The 21,484-nt window shown below is 24.4% G+C and overlaps 1 protein-coding gene across 1 annotated transcript; it reads right to left on the bottom strand.

The window, feature by feature from the left end:
- Positions 1-205: 205 nt before the first annotated feature.
- LOC134835222 (uncharacterized) lies at positions 206-21,335 on the bottom strand. The gene is made up of 8 exons (XM_063850092.1): positions 21,246-21,335; positions 20,072-20,450; positions 4,670-4,796; positions 4,014-4,231; positions 3,271-3,951; positions 3,019-3,209; positions 1,698-2,137; positions 206-1,583 (listed from the first exon to the last, which is right to left on the bottom strand). The coding sequence occupies exons 1-8, from the start codon at positions 21,246-21,248 to the stop codon at positions 206-208; spliced, it is 3,417 nt and encodes a 1,138-aa protein (XP_063706162.1). The 5' UTR covers positions 21,249-21,335.
- Positions 21,336-21,484: the final 149 nt, after the last annotated feature.

The following is a 21,484-nucleotide window of genomic DNA, read 5'->3' as shown; positions in this document are numbered from 1 at the left end:
TTATTAATAAATATTTTTTATTTTATTGTTTTTTCGTTGCTTCTCTTGATATTTTTTATTAAATTATTTTTTTTATAATTTTAAATAATTTTTTTAATTTTTTTTTTCAGGAAAAAATCAGTTCTCATAGAGAATTTTAATTTTTTTAAATAAATTTTAGAACTCCAAATTTTATAGAAAAAATATTTAGAGAGCTTTTTTGTCTTTAAATCCTGACATTCATATAATCGTGATGGACAGTCGTGTGTTGCGGGCTTTGCACGGTACTATTCGACGCTTCACTACTTCCCGGGCTTCTCGTCAGATCCTCAATGCTCTTACAAATTTCATTGAATTTCAGTTCATTCAAAATTTGTTCGGTTTTTTTGTTGTCCGTGTACTGCGTGTTTATCGTATGAACCGTAACTGCCGGGCTATTTGGTTTGAAACTACTCGAAACGCTGTTCGCTTCATTAACGCATGCCGAGTTCAAATACGTGGGGAGACTCGAAAAGTTATGTTCAGTCTTTTGTAGTTGAATAGTTTGCACAGACACCGGAATTTCCGTTTCTTTTTGCTCGACAATCGTCTTTAAAGTGGGATAATTGATGTAATCCGCGTTTGATACGTGACTCTGGTCAACAGATGGCGTGTAAGGAATATTCGAGGGGAATAAGATATAATGTTCCGCCGCTTGGCGCATCATTTCCTGTTGCTGTTGGGCTTGAGTTAAATTCTGCAAAGGACGCGGCGTTGGCGGAATCAAATAATTTTCCATCAAACTTCCGGCATTTCCGACGCGACACGAGCCAAAGAGATTTCTTCGTGTTTCGTTATCGGAATGAGTTCCGCTGTCGCCGAGGCTGCTGCAAGCACTTCCGGTACTCATGCGACCCGAAGAGGAACTTGAAACGCTATGGAGACTCAAACTGCTGATCGGACGATGATTTTGCTGGTTTACGAGGGAAAATTTGATCTCGTCAACAGATGGCGTTGTGGCAGTAGAGGGCGTGTCTTTTGACGGAGTTTTGCTGCGGGAAAAGAGTTTTTTGACACGTTCAAAGGGCGTCGGTCTTTTAAGCTTATCTTTCATCTCACGCTGAATCCGATCGTATTCTTCCCGCATTTTTTGCAGTTGTTCGTGGCGTTCGGTGACACTTTGTTGAACGTCGTTTCTTTGTTTCCACGTGGCGACAAGTTGTTCGACTTCTTGTATCGTAAAAACGTTATTTTTAAAGTCATTTATGATTTCTAACAATTCATCGTCGACACTTTTCTTCGATAAATCGCTGCCCTGACGTTTTAGGGTGCTTGCCTTACTTCTCGTATCTTCATCTTTTTTCTTAAAAGACATTTTCACGTGAGACGCTTCTTCCAAAAATGGGTTAGTTTTGCTTCTTTGAAGCTGCGTCGTTGGCGAAACCAGAGAATTTTGCGATTCACTCAACAAATTTGTCGCATTCGGTGGGAGACTCAACTTCAGCTGACTCCGGAGAGGCAAACTGCGACTTTGAACTAGCTTTGGGCTGTTATTCGGCGTCGTTTCATCCACTGGAATGTTCGATGGATGCGTCAAATAGTCCCCGAAATCGCCGATAGTGGCGCTGTTGTTCATTTCCGGTTCGTGAACTGTCAAAGTTTTGCCGGGAGAACTCTTGACCGAGATAATTGAGTCATTTTGGTAATCGGAACCTGAATCCAGTGACGAGTTGAGAGACGTTAAGTTATCCAAGGTGTTTGTGCATTCCTGACTTAGGACATCCGACGACTTTTGGTTGACTTCTTGTGATTCGAAGTAAACTGGTTCAGTGATTTTCAGTTCGTTTGTCATGACTTCCTGTTCTACGGGTTTTGCCATTTCGCCGAGTTCGATTAAACTAGCGGCAGCTACTTCTTCGTCGGCGACGTTTAGGTAGTTTAAGTTGCTCACGGCGTTTACGGCGGAATCTGTGACGTCACTTCCGCTGGCGCTGCCACTCATGACGAGATATCCTTCGGCTTGAGGGACTTTGAGAGTTGGTTCGGGGTCTTCTGAGGGTTCTGAAGCGGGTTTTTCGGGGATTTCGGGTTTTTCCTTGGTTTCGATGGCGATCATGTTTGGGTTGGTTTCGCTGATGCCTTTGAAGTACTGATAAACGGTTGAGAATTCGTTCATTTGCTGGAAAAGTTAAAAGTTTTATTAGATTTTGATTTTTTAAAGGATTTTCATTCAATTTTGAGACATAAATTTGACAGTTAAAATATGACAAATGTCAAAATTTTACCAAAAACTAAATTTTTTTAAATTTTTTGAGTCAAATTTAGAGAAAAAATATTATTTTTCGATTTAAAAATTGTTAAAAAATGAAATGTTATCAAAAAATTTAACATTTATCATACATGTCAAAAATGACAGCTGTCAAATTTTGTTAAATATAAAATTTTAAAAGATATAAAACAAATTTTGTGATATTTTGTATTCAGCATTTAAATTATTCTATTTTCTTCTTCAATAATTCAAAATTTAATTTGAACAAAATTTTGAAAAATTTCATTAATGTCAAACATGACAGGTGTCATTTTTACTTCAAAAATTTGAATTTACAATTTTTTTTCAAATATTTTTTAATAAAAATTATGAATTTTGAATCTTTTGAGTGTTCTAAAATTTAAATTTTTACTAATTTTGACATTTTTCGTTAAAGTCAAATTTGACAGCTGTCACAATTTCTTTAAAACATTTATATCTGAGGAATTTTCATGTAATTTTAGTTATTTTTAAAAGAAATTAAAATTTTTAAAGCTTAAAATTCGAAATTTGTACGAAAATTGTCCGAAAATTGACATTGAAAATTGAAAAATTTTGACATATGTCACTTAACAGGTGTCAAAATTTTAGCTGAATTCTATTTTGTTTTCTCTAAAAAGCTCTTTTCAATAATTTTTGTTTAAAAAAGAAATTTCAAGCTTTAAAAATCTTCATAAACTTAATATTTCATGAGAAATTTTGACATCTGTCATTTTTTAACTGTCAAAATAATTAAAAAATAAAATATTTACCGTGAAATTTTTAATCGTAGTGCTCAATTTAAGATGTCCCGCCAATTCTGCTAGTTCAGAAGGTACTTTTCCGCTGCAACTTTTCATCTCACAAGCAGCTACGCCTCCCGGACACTCCAAAAGCAGCACACAGAGCTTCTCCAAGCCCCATCTAGCGGCAAAATGTAACATTGTCGGGTATTCTTCGGTAACTATTTAACAAAAAATTAATTATTTTCTATATTTTCAGTGAAAAACTCGTAAAAAACTCACTCATTCCACGATAAGTCTTAAAAACGTTGTTATGCTCTTGAGCAGGCGTCGCCAACAGATGAAAATCCGGCGGAATATTTCTCTTAAAAGATTCCATCAAGTAAGTATCCAACTTGTCCCGATCATTTCCGACAATTCCAAGCGAGTTGCACATAAACTCCATCGGCATATCCTGAAATTTGAGCAAAAGTTCCAACTCTTTCAAGCGACTTTCGCATTTAATCGGTCTCATGCCCAAATCTTGGTTATTTTTCTCCACGCGGACATTAATCATGCACGAAACTTCCATACAAGCATCGGGAATGTTGAATTGAATCGCATACGGATTCCTTCGTTTGACATTTGTCACTTCACTCGTATGCCCAGTACGCTCAATTTTGATTTTAATCCAGTCGTCTTTCGTTAGCGGGTCATTTAGCAACACTACAACTTTATTTTGACCGATTTTAACTTTGCGCGGGAGAATTGTGAAACTGTCTGCAGTGCCCCCTGTCGTCGGCGTCTTCAAATTAGAACTTGCGGTGCTGATATGGAGCGGCGATGGCAACATTTCCGTACTTGTGGGCTGTTGTCGTAACGCTCTGCCAAGAATATCTGTCGCGATGCCCAATAAATCGCTCACAAATGACTGATCTTGGTTACGAACGATGCAGCGACGCCATTGTTTGTAGTTGGGAAGCACTAAAAAAATTTTTTTGAGGTTAGAATTTTTTTGAAAAGGCAAATTTTTATGGATTTCTTACTTGTTTTGTGAATTTCAGCCATTTTTCCTTCGGTAACGTCGAGTAAGAGCCCCAAAACTTTCTCCGGCTTCAGGAGAGCTGATAGAGAAGTCATCAAAAATGACGGCGGTAAACTTATGAGAGCGGGACAAATGACGATAATTTGTAATTTTGTAGCTAAACATCGTTGGATCAACTCTTGGGTGAGATTTTCTTCGTCGATTTTTAAATGTAGGAAGCTAAAAATATAAAAAAAATAATTAATTAATAAATAAATAAATAAATAAATAAAAAATTAAAAAAAAAAAATAAAAATAAAAAAAATAAAATAAATAAATAAAAAAATTAAAAATAAATATTTTTTTTTAAATTAATTAAAATTTAAAAAATAAATATTTTTTTTAATTTTATAAAATAATTAATAATTTTAAAAAAAAATATTTTTTAATTTTTTTTTTATTTATTTTTTAAAATTTTAAATTCAAAAATATTTGCAAAAAAAATATTTTTTATTTTTTAAAATTTTTATTTTTAAATTATTTTTTTATTTATTTTTATTAATTTTTTTTTTTTATTTGAAAAAGTATTTATTTTTTAATTTTTTATTTATTTATTTTTTAAATTTTTTTAATAATAAAATTTTTAAGAAAATTTTTTTTTTTTGAGAAAATTCTTACTTGAAAGGCACCCGTCCTCGTTGTTTCGTAATTTTATCAAAGCAAGTCTTCAAATAGTTCACCCAAAGGATGCCCGGCTCACTTTGACGTGCTGTAACGACCAAAATATCATCCGTTCCTGTGGAAACTTGTGAATCGCCTGCAAAGATACAAACAAAAGAAGTGCGTTAATTAAAACAAATTTCTTAATCATCAAGTTCTCATCGCGCGTCAAGGGTTAAGCATTAATAAAAATGCACATAAATAATAAAGTCATTAAATTTTTCATCCAAAAAGTCGATTCTTACATGAAGGAACATCTGTTGTCTCTTCAAGTGACATTTTTTCCGCGTCTCTTTCACTGTCACTTTTATTAATTTTATTAGAATCGACTCCAGAACACTCATTAGTCTCCATTTTTAATGATTTTTGTTCATTCTGTTCAATTTTAATAATTTTTATTATTTTTACAGCTCAATAGAATTTCACAAACACAAACAAGTAACGGTCGAGTCGTGTAAATAAGTGATAATTTCTCTTTTTTTTACAATTGATGGCATTTCAGGGACGAATCAACGCATAAAAGCGGTAAAAAAAGAGGAGATAAGCGGATCGTTTTAATTGTAATGTTTACTCTAATCTTTATTTTAATTGTAAGTTGTCTAAGATTAATTACTTTCTGTTTGTAGTGTACGGTGCGGATGGACTGAAAGTGATTTATGGACTTGATTTGTCAAAAAAAAAACGGATTGCTAATTGGGTCACGAGGGAGTAAAAAAAATTTAATGTTGTGATGGTTATGGTAAGTACATTAAGAATTTTAGTTTTTTTTAGTTGCAAATTTTTTTTAAAAATATTTTTTTATAGACTTTAAACTGAAAATGGTTTACTTTTGATAAGTTTTAGTAAAAAAAAAATAATTAAAATCTTAAAAATTTTTTTTTAAAACAAAAGTTAAGTTATTTATTGATAACTTTCTCTAATAGAGGTCAATTGCATTTTACTACAATTTTATTAAAATTATTTAAAAATTTTAATTTTAAAAAAAATATATTTAAATTTTTAAAAGCAATATATAAAAAATATATTTTAATTAAATTTTTAATTAAAAATAATTTAAGTTTTATTTTTTTAATATCTTATCTTATCTTTAGATTTTTAATTTAAATATTTAAAAATCAAATTTTTATGAATTTTTTTTAATTAATTAATTTTTGTTTAAAGGTATAGCAAGTTTTTTTTTTAATTTTTGAACTTATTTGCTTATTTTTATGAACTTTTTTTTAATTTTTAACTTTTTTATACATTTTTTAATCTTTATTTTTTTTAAATTTATTTTTTTTATTTACTAAAAAAATTAAATTAATTTTTAATTTAATTGTAAATAATTTTAATTTAATTTTTTTTTTATTTAAAATACCTACTTATTTTTTTATGGTCAGAAATTTAAATTTTTAATGAACTTTAAAAAATTTCTAAATATTTCAACAGTAAAAGTTAAGATAGTTATCCAAATTTTTCATTAAAATTTTATTTTTTAATTATATTTAATACTAAAAATTTTTATTTTTTTAAATATAAAATAATTAAAATTATTCAATGAATTAAATTTTATTTGTTCAAATAAATGAATTAATTTTAAAAATTTTCCAATAATTTTTTGACACCTGTCAGACTTTCATAAAGGTAAAAAAAATTAAAAATTTATTAATTAATCAATTTTTAAAAAATAATAATTAATTAAAAAAATATTTATTAATTAATAAAAATTAATTTTGTTTTAACTTAAAACTAAAGATAAGATAAGATTTTAAAAAAAATAAAGCTTAAATTATTTTTAATTAAAAATTTAATTAAACCATATTTTTTATATATTGTTATATTGCTTTTAAAAATTTAAGTATTTTTTTCAAAATTAAAAATTAAATAAATTTAAATTTAAAAGTTATTTTTTGATAAATTCATTAAAAATTAAAATTCCAATAATAATTTATTTAAAAATAAATCACTTGATAAAAATAATCATCATAATCAACCAATAAATTCATAACACAATAATAATTAACCCGATCACTGTCTTACTAATAATTCCTAATAATTGCCGCTCAAAAAAAAAACACAAAATAAAAATAATTTGATAAGAAAAAGTTCATGATTGATGAATCAAAAAATCTCGCAATATAAATGATTTACTTCCGTTTTTTTTGTCTCAATTTCAAACATTTTTCTCTCTTTTACGACTTTTCGTGTTTATGAAATAAAATAAAATTTTTTATAGCAAGTTCCTGTCTTTGCCGTGCAATATACAGAAAATCTGCATTCCGACCGTTATTTATAAATAAATATTTTATTTAATCAATAACAATTATACAATAGATGCTCCTTAAATGGCACAACTTCCTCTTTGGCTATTTATGAAGCACAATTATTTATTGTTTTTTTTTTTTTGCTATCACAAGTCATAATCAAAACCGACAACCGGCAGATAAGGTTTGTGAAATTCTATTTTTTATTTCTAAACAATTAAAAAATTTGCATTTTTTTTTTAATTTTTTTAATTCAAAAAAATTAATTTCACACTAAGACGTGTTAAACTGCCCGCACGACGACTCAATTCCAACTAAACTAAGAATTTATTAGTTTATATTGGAATTAATAACAAGCTCGAGCAGCAAAGAATAAACACACATGTTCCGTGCTCAGCTCATGTGTGATTGTGTGCGTTTTTGTAAATTCATTCATGAAAAAAAATGTGAGTAAGCTCGTTACGCAAATCTTGTGGAAAAAAAGGAGTAGAGACGAAAAAACGAGGAAATGTGTGTAACATGTGGTCTTTGTGTGTCTTTGTACGAAAAAAAGAGATAGAACAGAGTGTGAACAGTAGCGGCAATAATAATAAACAATATGTTGCAAAAAAAAAATAAATTTCGGAGTGTTAATGTTGAAATAATAATAATATGTTTTTAAATCATAAAAAAAAATGTGAGGCAGATAATAAAAATGTCTCTCTTTCTCTCGAGATGCAGACAGTTAAAGTTAAAGTTTATTAGATTAGTTTAAAGTTTATGTTTTTTTTTTCAGAAATTTATGGATATCGTAGATGCTGGAGTGATGATGAAATGAAATGCGCGGAGACAAGGGGAGTCGGATGTTGTAAGTTTATGATTTTTTTAAAATGTTTTTTAACTAATTTTTAAAATATTTTTTTAGAGTAAAATTTGAATTTTTCATTTTTTTTTAATTCAATTTTTTTTAAATTAATTCTAATTAATAAAAATAAAATAAAAAATTAATTAAATGATAAATAAAATTAATAAATAAATTATTAAATTTAAATAATTTAATTTAATAAATAAATAATTTTCGTCCTTTGACAAAATATGAATTTCTTATAAAATAAAATAATTAAAAAAAAATCAAATTCAAAAAATTAATTAAATAATAAATAAATAATTATAATAAAAATTTAAAAAATAATTAATTTTAACAATTTCATTTAATTAGTATTAATTAAACTTTAATTAATACTAATTAATTAAAATTGTTAAAATTAATTATTTTTTAAATTCTTATTATAATTATTTATTTATTAATTTTATTTATTATTTAATTAATTTTTAATTAATTTATTAAATTTTAATTTTTTACTTTAATTATTTTATTTTATAAGAAATTCATATTTTTTCAAAAGACGAAAATAATTATTTAAATATGTTTCTTTTCATGTTACAAATGATGACGTCTCCACAAAATGCCTTTTGGCCATGTCCCGTCAAGGACTGGAAGCGATACTGTGATATTTACTTCATAATAAGTGTTAAATAGTCTATTCATTGTGATCTCTTTCTTTGTTAAAATCTGTGCCTTTGTAGAGTCCCTTTAAAAGTTTATAAAATTTTGTATGTAACTTAAGCCGTTTCATGTAAATTAATTCGATTAAAAATTTCAAAAAATTTTTAAAATAGTTAAATTGAAATTTTGAGCAATTTAAATTTATTTTAAAAATTTATAAAATATAAAATTGACTTAAATTTAATTTTTTAAAATTATTAAGTATTGTATTAAAAAATGAAGAATCTAATTTCTTTCAATTAATTTTTATTCATAATTTAATAATATTAAAATAACCGAAAACAAAAATCTTCTTAAAAATTTCTTCCTGATTCATTAATTTTCTCAAATTAATTGCATCATTCTCAATCCAAATTAATTATTTTATTCCAGATTAATCATTGTGATTTTATTGAATGATCTCTCACTACTTTGGCATCTCCGGTTTTTTTGATGCCTAAATTTATGACCAGTTTTTGTATATAATTAATTAAACGCACAAAATGATCTGTTTATACGATTCTTTTTCACTACTGGTCTAATACTGTTGTTTATATAGAAACAGGTCAAAGTACTCTAAAAATTTATTATTATTTTTTTTGACAAGTTTCTTAACGGTTATTTTAATTTTCGTTAATTTGAATTCATATGAGTTACTAAAATTTTAACCCCTGTGAGTGTTTGGATAGGCAATGAACATTTCATGTGACTTTCAATGAGCAAGTGTTTTAAAAATTTTAAATGAGATTTTTATTTTATTTAATATTATATATTTAATCTTATTATTTATTTATTTATTAATTTATTATTTATTTTTAATTTTAATTATTTTTTAATTAAATTATTTTTTAATTAAATTATTATTTATTTTAAATTAAATAAATATTTATTTAATTTTTAATTTTTTTACTTTATAAAAAAAATTGAAAAAATAAAAAAAAAAATTTTACAAAATTTTTGAAAAATATATTAATTAAATAATTTTAATTTTTTTTTTTGAATATTAGTAATTTTTCAGAGAATTTTTTAAATAAAAATCTCTTTTCATTATTAAAAATTTTAAACACCTCCAAGTCATAAATAACGAAAAAATACAGCAAAAAGTCATTAACCTGCTTGCCAGTCCCTTGTGACATGTGCTGCGCCATAAAAGGAAGTAAGGAGATTTATTATTTAAAAAAATTTAAACAAATAAATAAACATTAAACACGCGCGTTAATAAAACAATAGTTCAGCTGCTGATATTCGATAAACTTTAAAACAATAAACAAAATTGTCGTTTGCCCAAAAAAAGAAGAAGATCTTCCGGTGCGAGTCTTTCTAAAATATTAATTGACCCGCATGATTAGTGTCAATCACACCGCTTTTCATCAAAATTTAGGGCATCACAATTAATTACGCAGCAACACCCAAGAACATGACCTCGCACATGAATTTTGGCTCGGAATGACACGAGATAACAGCTGTCGTAATTTATTCCCTTTTCTCACTTACTTCGTGTCACACATCACGACAAATTGCATTAAAACATGCAAAACAGACAAGCAGGAGCAAATGTTGTCCATCACAAACACACGATGCCGCCGCCGCCGCCTTCGTCGAGATGTAACGTAATCCAATCACTCATGTTCCGTTCTCGACACTCTCGAAGCTGCGATGCTGTAATAATAATTTGTCAGCACGGTGCTAATGGGGTGTGAAGTATGCACTAATTCAAAATGTTTGTGAACATTAAAGAGATATTAAAGTTAATGTTTGTAAATATATCATTTTTGCATGCTGTGACAATTCGCGCTATTTTTTTTTTTGCTGCTGCTGCATAGGAAGTATGGGAGTGTCAAACTCATTAAACTGGAACTTGTGCAAAAATTTTCGATCAAAGACGGCTTAAATTATGGAAAAATTAGCAACTCCTTTAACGACTTTTTTTTTTGAATTCTTAGAATTATTTCTCACACTTTGTCAACGAAAAAAAAAATTAAAAAAATTCGCAGACATTTTTTTGTGTGTCCCGAATTTTTTTTACGTCAGACGACTACTGATTATTTTTTTGTGAAATTGCATTGTTTAATATTCCTACAGGAGAATATTATTTATTATTTATGGTCTCTGTCTTTATTATGTTCGAGTAAGTTTATTTAAAAAAATTTTTTTTTGTCAGTTTAAATTTTGACAATTTTAAGTTTTTATTAAATTTTTTTTATTCTATTTAATTTTAATTTTTTTTATTAAATAATAATAATTTAATTTTTTTTAAATTTATTTTTTTTGTTTATTTTAATTTAAAATAAAATTAAAAAAAAAAAACAAATATTTTTTAATAAAAAAAATATTTTATTTAATTTTATTAAAACTTTTAAAAATACAAATTTATTTTTTAAATTTAAAAATTTTTTTTTTTTATTTATTTTCATTTAAAATTTAATTCAATTTAAAATTGTTAATTTTAATTAAAATTATTTTTAAAAAATTTCGAAATTAAAATAAATTTCTAATTTCATTAAAATAAATAAATAAATCATTAATACTTTTTTATGGAACCTCAAAATTTACGCAAATTTATTTTTAAAAATATTACTGCAAAACTTTTAGTTCTATAAAATTTTTTTTGTTAGAAATTTTAATTTTTTTTAAATAAAATTAAATAATAAATAAATTTTAAATTATTTAAATAATTTTTTAATTTAATTTTTTATTTTAAAATTTTTATTATTTTTTTAAAATTTAATTTTTTTAATTAAATTTTTAATTATTTTTTTTTAAAAATTAATTAAAATTATTTTATATTTTTTAAATTTTTATTTATTTTAATTTAATTTTAAAATTTAATTAAAATTTAATTAAATTAATTGAATTAATAGAATTGTTGATTTTTAATTAAAAAATATTTAATAAAAAAAAATTACAAAATAAAATAAATAACATTAAATTTTTTACGCAACCTTAAAATTTATTTTAAAAAATATATTACTTATTTCAAAATTTTTTAAATTTATTATTTTTTGTTAGAAATTTTATGATTTATTAAATTAAATTAATTAATAAATTTTAAATATTTATTTAATTTAATTCAATTTTTATAAAGAAAAAATAATAAATTTTTAAATAATTTAAAATATTAAAATTTTTTAAAAGAAAATTAAAAATTTTTTTCTCATTAAATTATCCATAATGCGAATTTCATCCCCAATTTAAGAGACAATAACCTCAAATCGTCATAAAAATTAATGACGCATCTCCCGCTTCTGCTATTTTTCTTCTACAAATCAATAAAAAAGTAGAAAAAAATACCAGATGGTTTAAAAATTGACCCAAATTTGAATAATTTAGCGATATTTCACCTCGCTCCGACATAACTTTGATGCCATTTGTCATCTTTTGGGCGTTCAAAACTTTTGGTCACATGTGAAAATTTATGGTTTCTTATCATCGACAGCGCATCATCGACACAACTTCAACATTCAATCACATCCAAAACGCACACACCTCAATCTGCTACCAAATCTTCCCAACAAATGCCTTTATTTAGTTTTTATTTATGATTTAAATGTTTTTTACGTTGTCAAAACGCGATATGCATTGAATTTTCGGTTTGCCTAAAAAAAATTTCATAAAAATATTGAATCATAAATTTCGTTCCAGACAATACGTTTAACGAAATAAATTCTTGAAACCAGACAACGAAGCGTGGATTGGATTATGATTATGTACCGCGTTGATTACCATCATTATTGTGTGTTGTCGTTGTTATTAATATGAATGTGCTGACGACACACAGGAGCTGCAGTCGAAATTTTGTTTATTTGTTGCATAATTCTGTTCACACAATTCGGTTTTCATGTACGCGATGCGATATTTGAATTGATAATGTTCATAATTTGTGATAAATGAGTTATTATTATGATTATTAATGGATATTTTTATAAATGAAAGTGGATTTTTTAGTTGACAAGTACCTTTATGGAATAATTTTGGTAGCTAAGAAGACTGAAAAAATTTTAAAAATTATTTAAAATTAATATTCTTCTAAAATTTATTTTTTTTAAATTTATTTAATTATTTTATTTTAATTTTTAAATAAATAATAATTTTTTCAAATTATTGGATTTAATTTAAATTGAGTAAAAAAATTATTTTAAATTAAATTAATTAAAATTTAAAATTATTTAAAAATAATTATTAATATTTTTTTTATTTTTATTTATTTTAAATTAATTTGATTTTTAAATTAAATAAATTAAAATGCAATTTTTTTATTATTTTAAAATAATTATTTATATTTTTTTTAATTTTGAAAATTTATTTTAAATTAATTTGAGTTTAAATAAAATTAATTAAAGTTCAATAATTTTTTTAATTAAAAAAATTACTTTTAAATTTAATTAAAATTAATAATTTTTTTTTTAATTTTTAAGAAAAGTATTTAAAAATTTTTGTAAAATAAAAATGAATAAATTTAAAAAAAAAATTAAAAAAATATTAATTACTATTTATGGGACATAAATATAAAAATCCTGACCTTAGATATATTTTCATTCCTTTGGTTACCCAAAAAAAAAATCAAAATAGATCAAATATCACCATTAAATGTTGTAAAAATTCACCCGGAAACGGTTTCAAATTTTTATTTCGTAATGATCGTAAAAAAATTCGTAAAAAAATAATTTCCCAAATAAAAATTTTCCAACACGGCAATAAACATTAACATTAACAAAACATCTGTTTATCTACAAAAAAAAAATCATTAATTTTTCATTCTTTCTTTCTTTCTTCAAGTCAAGGTTTTCTTTTATCATCGTCACTGCTTTTTAGTCGGAAAAAGGTGACAAATCGTTCCTTTCGCCTATTATTTGTTTTATTGTTGTTTTTCGGTGTCATGTCGAGTATTTAGGTAACAGAGACATGAAACATTTTCCCCAACACAAAATTACATTAATAAAATAGAGCGTGGAATGGAAAAAGGAAATTTGTTTGACAAATGTAAAGAAATAGAATAGATGATGACAACTTATTTTTTGTTAGTTTTCTAGAATTGGGGAAAACAGCAGGAGTTTGTTTTTTAGTGTGAAAATCGTTTGTTACCTTAGCTTTGAGCTAAGATTATATCAAAAAACTGACACAAAATGTGTTTTTGAATAGAAACCGAATATTACTAAGCTAAAATTTTATCGAGGACTTCCGTTTGAAGCACGTGTTGTTTACTTTTCTACACAAATTCAAGCTTTGTTTTGGTAGTAATTTAATATCCTTTAAATGTTTTTTGGTTATTTTAGGATTTTTTAAGCAGGTTTGATATTTTGTGAATGTTTTTAGTTTCTTTAAATCAAAAAAAACTTAATCGAATATTATTATTATTTAAAATTGTATATTATTTAAAAATTTTTTATCTTATTTAAATTATTTTATTATTTTTTACTTATTTTATTTATGATTTATTTATTTAAAAAATTATAAAACTATTTATTTATGAGAATTTTATCAATTCTGAGGTAGAAAATAATAGTTTTACATAAAAAAATTATTTTCTACCTCAGAATTGATAAAATTATCATAAATATTAATTTTATAATTTTTAAATAAAAAAAATAAAATAAAAAAAATAAATAAAAAAAATAAAAAATAATAAATTTTTTAGATAAGATATTAAATTTTTAAATAATATAATTTTATTTTTAATAAAAAATGAATTAAAAAGTTAAAAATAATAAAATTAAATAAATAAAAATTAATTAAAAACGAGTTTATTAAAATAAATTTGATTAAGAATTAAAATCATAATTAAATTTAAAAAAAATAATTTAAAATTAATTATCTTTTTTTAAATTACAAAAAATTTAAATTTCAATACAAAAACTTCCTTTTGAATATTTTTTTTTTATTTTTTTTTTTTGCAAAATTTATTTAAAAATTTTTTAAAATAAATTTTATTTTTATTTTTAATTAATTAAAATATGTTAAAGATTATTTATTAAAATTTTTCAGGCCAAAAATTTTCAATGATCAATGAAAAAATAGAATCATTTTTTTTTTTGATCGACAACTCAAAAACATTCATCAATCATTTAATTTCCGAAACATTTTGACCATTAATGCCGGAAATTGGATGCACTTTGTTTCATCACTTAACACCCTCTTAACATTAAATCAATTCTTTCAAAAAAAAAAAAAAAAAATCGTTTGAAAAAAATTAAAATAAATCGTTTTTGATTTTTTTCCTCTATTGAAGTTTTAAAAATTGAAATTAATCTTCATTAAAAAATTTTTTAACAGGAAAATCAAAAGAAAACTTTTTGTTTACAACTCAGTTTATTTTTATTTATTTATTTTTTTGTTTAATTTAATTTTTTAAATTATTATTTTTTTTTTGTGAAAAAAAATTCTTGCAACACTTTTCACTTTTAAATAAATAATTCAAAAAAATTTTCCATACCTGTAATTATCATTTTTCTCGTTTATTTCTATTTATAACACTGCACTAGAATTATTGCGGAATTATTGTCTCTGAATTACAAACATCGCTTTTCCGTATAAATAATTAATAACTTTACAACCGCAAAATTAACAAAATTTCAACAATTTTGTACAAAACCACAAATGGATTCACTTCTGTTGCGTGTCTCAATGAATATTTTATCATCGGAGTTTATCTCGCCGCTCGCCGTTCTATGAATATATTTATTTAAATTGCTCCAAATTGCCGAGACACGATAATTAATTTATTACCGTTGATTTAACGAGATGCGCGTCGGTTACGTAAGTCCTTCAACAACACATCAATTCGCGACAAGTGACACTCTTCAAATGACAAAAAAAATGGCGCTTCATTTGGTGAATCTTTGTTTTTGTTTTATTCGCTCGTTTTCCTTTCTCGAAGTCGACTCGGCAGTGGACGTGAGTGTTGTGTGGCAGTAAATGCATATCAATTAAACAAAACAACGCGTTTGAAGAATATTCTACACATAAACACACACACATGAGACGATTGGAGACTAGATGGATAAGGCTTTCAATAGAAATTATATAAATCACCCATTTATGAATGAAATTTCTGTATAGGTACGAACACGAACACAAGTGAACAATTAAAATTTCATTCATTATTTTGAGTTTTGTAAAATCAGGGGCGGGGGTAGGGGTAATCATTTTTAACTGTTTAGTCTAAAATTTAAAAATAATTTTTTTTAGATCAAAATTCAATGAAAAAAGTTGAAAATCTTCATTTAAAAGAGTTAATTTACATTTTTTTAACTGAAAATTTATAAAAAATTGCTAAAAAAATCTTGAATCGTAAAAAAAATTTTTTAAGGGGGAGGGGGCGAAATCTTGTCTAAACTCAAAATTTCTCCTCATCTATTTTTTTTCCATAAATTTTTTATTTAAAAAAAGGAGGTTGAGCTTAAATTAAATTTTCTGTTTTGAATTTTTAACATAAAAAAAAATTCTAAGAAAAGTCGATTTTTTTGAGGGGAGGGGGCGAAAAACTTTTTCTTAACTCAAAATTTAAAAACTTTCTCTTTAATTTCAAAATTTAGGTTAGAATTCATGATTTTTCGAGAAAAAGTAATATCTTAACATCAAATTTTCTTTTTAGAAACGTTAATTAATAAAAAAAAAATTTTTTTAAAAAAATCAAAATCCTTTAAGGGGGAGGGAGGGAAGGTAAAGAAATACATTAGAATCATTAGAAAAATCAGATCTTTAAAGAAAAAAGTGCTCAAAAGGACAAAATTCCTTACAAAAACTTTAAAATTTTGAAATTGACTTTAAAAAAAATTTTTTAAGACCCTCCCCTTAAAATTTTTTGGGGGAATTTTAAAAAATTTTATATAAAAATAAAAAAAAATCCTTTTTAAATTCAAAATTTTATTTAAAAAAGCTGTTTCAGTTTAAAAACCTTTCTGAAACTCTAAAATTAAATCAGAAAAAACAATTTTTAGAAAAAACTGAGCCCCTTGTAACCCCCGCCCCTGAACCTCTCACCTTTTCTCTCCATCCAATAATCACTCAATCCCTCATTTATTCAACAAATGGATAAATTAAAAACAAATCACATCCAAACCAACATTAAATATATACAAAAATAGTTAAATAATTGCAGATAAGAATCAAAAATGGAAGGGCTCGCACGTTGAATATTGAATTTAAATTCGAAAAAAAAAATCAAAATGTGTCTTTTATGTGCCAACAAAACGAATGATGGCTGATAAAACGAATAATAAAAATAAAATAAAATATAAAATAGGAAAAGAAAAGGAAATAATATAGCAATAAACAATAAAACGCACATCTGAAAGATCCATTTACGTCGTCATTCGACGTCGTCCGTCGTTCGTCGTTGGGCGATGTGAATACAGAAGCTCTCTCGCCAAGACGAAGAGAAGCGTGCGTTATGATAAAAATATTAATGTTTTGGATGTTCTATGGCCAAAAGGAAACACATTATAGGACGTGATACAAATGCATAACAATTCTCAGAAAATTTTGCTGCTTTGGATTTATCATTTACACAAACTTACACAAAGTTACTTTATGTGAGAGGGTTTTCGAACGAAACAATCGAGATCGATGAAATTTTTATCGCTATAGTTTACATTAACAACATTTTGAACAGTGGTGCCCATTATTATCTATTTTATGCGGATAAACATAATAATAAAAATATGCGTGAAGCGTTCGATAAATTTTAGTTGGGAGTCAATAAAAAGTATTATTCAGTGATAATGTTGTGTAGTTATTGTTTATGGAATAAATTTGAGAAATTAAATTTAATAATTTTTGGCGTGTGTTTTATTTTAAAAAATTTCGTTAAATTTTGATGAAAAATCAGAAGAAGCTAAAATTTTTATAAAAAAATAATTTAATTATAAAATTAAAATTTATTAATTATTTAAAAAAAAAATTAAAATAATTTATTTAATAATAAATTTCTATTATATTTTTTTGCTTTATTAAAAAAAATAAATTTATATTAAAAAGAAAATTATGAATATTTTTATTTAAAAAAATCGTTAAATTTTGATGAAAAATCAAGAAAATTTAAAATAATTTAAAATAAAAAAAAAATAAATAAATAAAATTTAATTAAATTATTAAATAATAATAAAAATTAATTTAAAATTTAAAAAAAATAATTTTTTAAAAATTAATTTAAAAAAATTTTATATTTAAAAATTTAATAATCATTTAATATTAATTTAATTTTATTTTTTTTTTTTTATTATATTTTTAAAAAATTTATCTGTAAAATATTTATTTTAAAACTTTTATTATTGGAGTATATTTTTTTATTTTACATAATATTAATATATTTTGTTAACTTTTTATTAAATTTAAAAATTAATTATTTTTTGTAATTCGATTATTTGAAATTATTTAATTAAAAATAATTTTGAATATTAAAATTAAAAAACTTAAAATAAATATTTTTTATTTATTTTTTATGTTTTAAAAAATTTAAAATAAAAATCAATTACTTAATTTTTTTATAAATAAATTAAAATATTAGACTTAAAAAAAATAATTAATATTTAAAATATTATTTAAAAAAATAATAAAAAAATAAATTAAATATTTTTCAAAGAATTTCACAAAATAAAGTTCTATAAAAAATTAAAAACAAAAAACAAATTTGTCACACGTTAAAAAAAACTGCATAATTTAAACATAAAACGGACTCGCTGTAAAACCTATTTTATTGCTTTTTTGTCGGTTAAAAATTTAAAATTCACACTAAATTTCCTTTATTTTTTTTATTTTTGTTCCCCGAGACCTACATAAATTCCGTGAAGTTGTCAATTTTGTCCCATATTAACAATTCAACCGACTTAAATTTTACAATAAACAAATCGAAAAAAATTAAATAGATTGATAATTCATATCACACTTTTAAAAATTGAACGAAGAAGCAAAAAAAAAAATAATAAATAAGCGATCGGCGCCATGCAAATAGAATCTTAATCCATTCGCGCTATTTCCCTTTTATTTTCGTTTTCATTCGATTTTTTATGCTATTTATTACAATTTTATGTGTTTTGCTTGATGATCGCGTTGTTTGTCGTTGCAATTTTGCGCACATGTTAACTAAGCCATTTATTGCACTTTCGACACTCGAAACGAGGCATTTGTTAACATTTCGTGTAAATATTGGGGAAGTTTCTCTTAGGAATGCCATTAAGCGTGTTGTTTTGTGCATTTCATTCAGAAAATCGTTAAATAAATATTAAATTAGATTTATTTTGGTCATTCATCAAACAACCGAACAAACTCGCATTCGGAATTTCATAAAGTAATTATTTATTGTGTGGCAATAAATAAATGCATGTGTTAAAAAATTTGTGTGTTTATTGTGTGGGCATGTAGCAAGGTTTGAGCGTTTTTTTTTTGATGAATGCGATGGAATTTTTTTTTCTCTAGTTTTAATGCGGAATTAATAGTAAACGATGAATGAAGTGCATCAATGAAAGTGAAATTTATGTCGATTTTGGACTCACTTTTGATGAAATTTCTTATTTTTTTATTTTAAAAATTATTTAATTAAAAAAAATTATAAATTTGATCAAAATATAAAAAATTAATTTAAAAAAAAAAAATTATTTTAAATTTAAAAAAAAAAATTGATATAAAATGTTTAATATTTTTGTATTTAAAATTTAATAAGATAAATTATTTAATAATTTTTTATAAATAATTAAATTAAATAAAATATTAATTATTTAAAAAATATTCAGAAAACGAAAAATAAAATAATTAATCAAAATAATTTTAAAATAAATAAATAAATAATTAAAAAAAATATTTTTAATAATTTAATTAGTTTTTCAAAATTATTTTAATTTAAATTAAAATAAAAAATTAAATTAAATTAAAGTTATATTAAAAACTTAAAAAATTATTTAAAAAAATAAAATTATTTATTAATTTTAAAAAAATAATAAAAGTTTACATTGAAAAATTAAAAAGTTATTTACCTAATTTAATATTTTTTTTTTATAAATTTAAAAATATTTTTTTTAATATTAAATTTTAATTTTTTAAATTGATTTATTTTTTTTTTCATTTATTTTAATTATCCAATATTTTAATTTTTTATAAAATATATGATTTTTTTAATAAAACGATTTTCGTTTAAAAATTTAATTCCATCTCGAGGTCACTGACCAAAATCTCCCACGACACAATTTCAAATTACAAGATTTCGCTTGCACAATAAATTTGCCTCCTTTTTATTATTATTATTCTAATCAGTAGTCGTCTCGTAATAAATTCAAATTTATAATAAAGCACATAATCTCTGCATTATGCCACCGCACACAAACTTTTTTTTATATTTTTTCTCGTTCTCTCAATAAAGAGGCGACTTCATAATAATAATAGAGCTTTTGATCAAACAAAATGTGGAACAAATTCACTCTAAAACAAGGAAATATGCGATTGTCTTTAATTTAAGACGAATTTTATTCATTCGTACACGTTCGGTATTGAGAATTGCGCCAGACACAAAAAAAAATCACGTAAAGCACGTAAATAAATTCGCAAGTACTGCTGACATAATTTCTCAAAAAAAAAAAAAAAAAAAAATCTTATCAGACTTACCCATTTTGAAGTGATTTTTCAAGCGAGCTCCCACAGTGGTCGAATTGTAAGCGGGCGGTTTGGGTGCCGGCATGCTCGGAACTTGGTCCGATACGGAGCCAGTACGAGGTTTTTCCTTTGCGATGAACGATCCGATGGAGTGACGACGACTATCGAGGGTCGCAGCTTGGTTTTGTTGCGCGACTTTGGCGGAAGTTGGTCTCAAAGTTGTGCTGAATTTCTGTTGGGGCGGCGAGACAAAGACATCGTCGTTATCGGCGAATTGGCTGTCGTTGTAGGAATTGAGACGAGAACGGTAGCGACCAAGAGTGCCGCCGAATGTGATGGAAGGAGAGGCATAATCGACTTCATCCGTGGAAGAACGACTAAAGTTGCCACTCTGGAAAATTTATCAAGGAAAAAATTAATTTTTGTTTAAGGTAAGTTAAAATTTTAATAAATTTTGACAGTTAAAAATTTGACAGGTGTCAAAATTTTTGGTAAAATTTGAATTTTCAGCTTTTTGAGATTCATGAGAATCATTTTTAATCAAAAGTCAGAAAAAATATTTTAAAAGTCATTAAAAAATTGAAATTTTATAAAAATTTTGACACCTGTCAAAAATAGACTAATTTGACAGATATAAAATTTTTTGATTAAATTTCATATTTTTTATCAAATTTTTAAAGTTAAAATAATCTTTTAATGTAAAATAATTGAAATTTTGTAAAATATTTGACATCTGTCATAATTTTTTTTTTAAACTTTGACATTTGACAAATTTGAAAAATTTTGATGAATGACAGCTGTCAAATATATGATATTTTTTTTACATTCTTAAAGCTAAAATATCCTTTATATTAAATAAAAAAATATTTGTTTTAAATATTTGACAGCTGTCAAAATTTATTCTTTTATTTGACAAATGTAAAATATTTAAAAAAATTTTAATCAATTTTTGAGTAAAAGAACATTAAAATGGCTAATAATTTAAAAATTTTGACACCTGTCAAACTAAATGAAATTTTAAAATTAATACAAATTTGACAGATGTCACTTTTTCTTAAAAAAATTCAAATTCTAAGCAATTTTAAGGTTAAAATGACAGTTTTTCATTAAAAATGAAACAAATTAACCTCAAAATTCAAATTTCATCAAAATTTGACAGCTGTCAAAATTTTTCTAAAAAACTCACCATTGTATGTGAACTTCCACTTTTCGAACGCAACAACGACCGAAAACTTCCTTTGTGCTTCGGCTTAACACTTGCTGTCGCGCCATTTTTCACCTCCCTCTCCAAAGTAGCGCCATTTTTGTTGCCCGCGTTCTGCTTTGATGTCGCCGAACTTTTGCGCCGAAACAGGAAAAATCCCTTTGAACTGCCGCTATTTTCGGGCGATGCTTTGCTGTCGTAGTCCGACTTTGATGTGTTAA

The sequence above is a fragment of the Culicoides brevitarsis genome, chromosome 3, assembly GCF_036172545.1.
Source record: "Culicoides brevitarsis isolate CSIRO-B50_1 chromosome 3, AGI_CSIRO_Cbre_v1, whole genome shotgun sequence".
Classification (NCBI taxonomy): Eukaryota; Metazoa; Arthropoda; class Insecta; order Diptera; family Ceratopogonidae; genus Culicoides; species Culicoides brevitarsis.
Note: the sequence above shows the minus strand (reverse complement) of the source record. Positions and strands in the feature narration are given on the sequence as shown.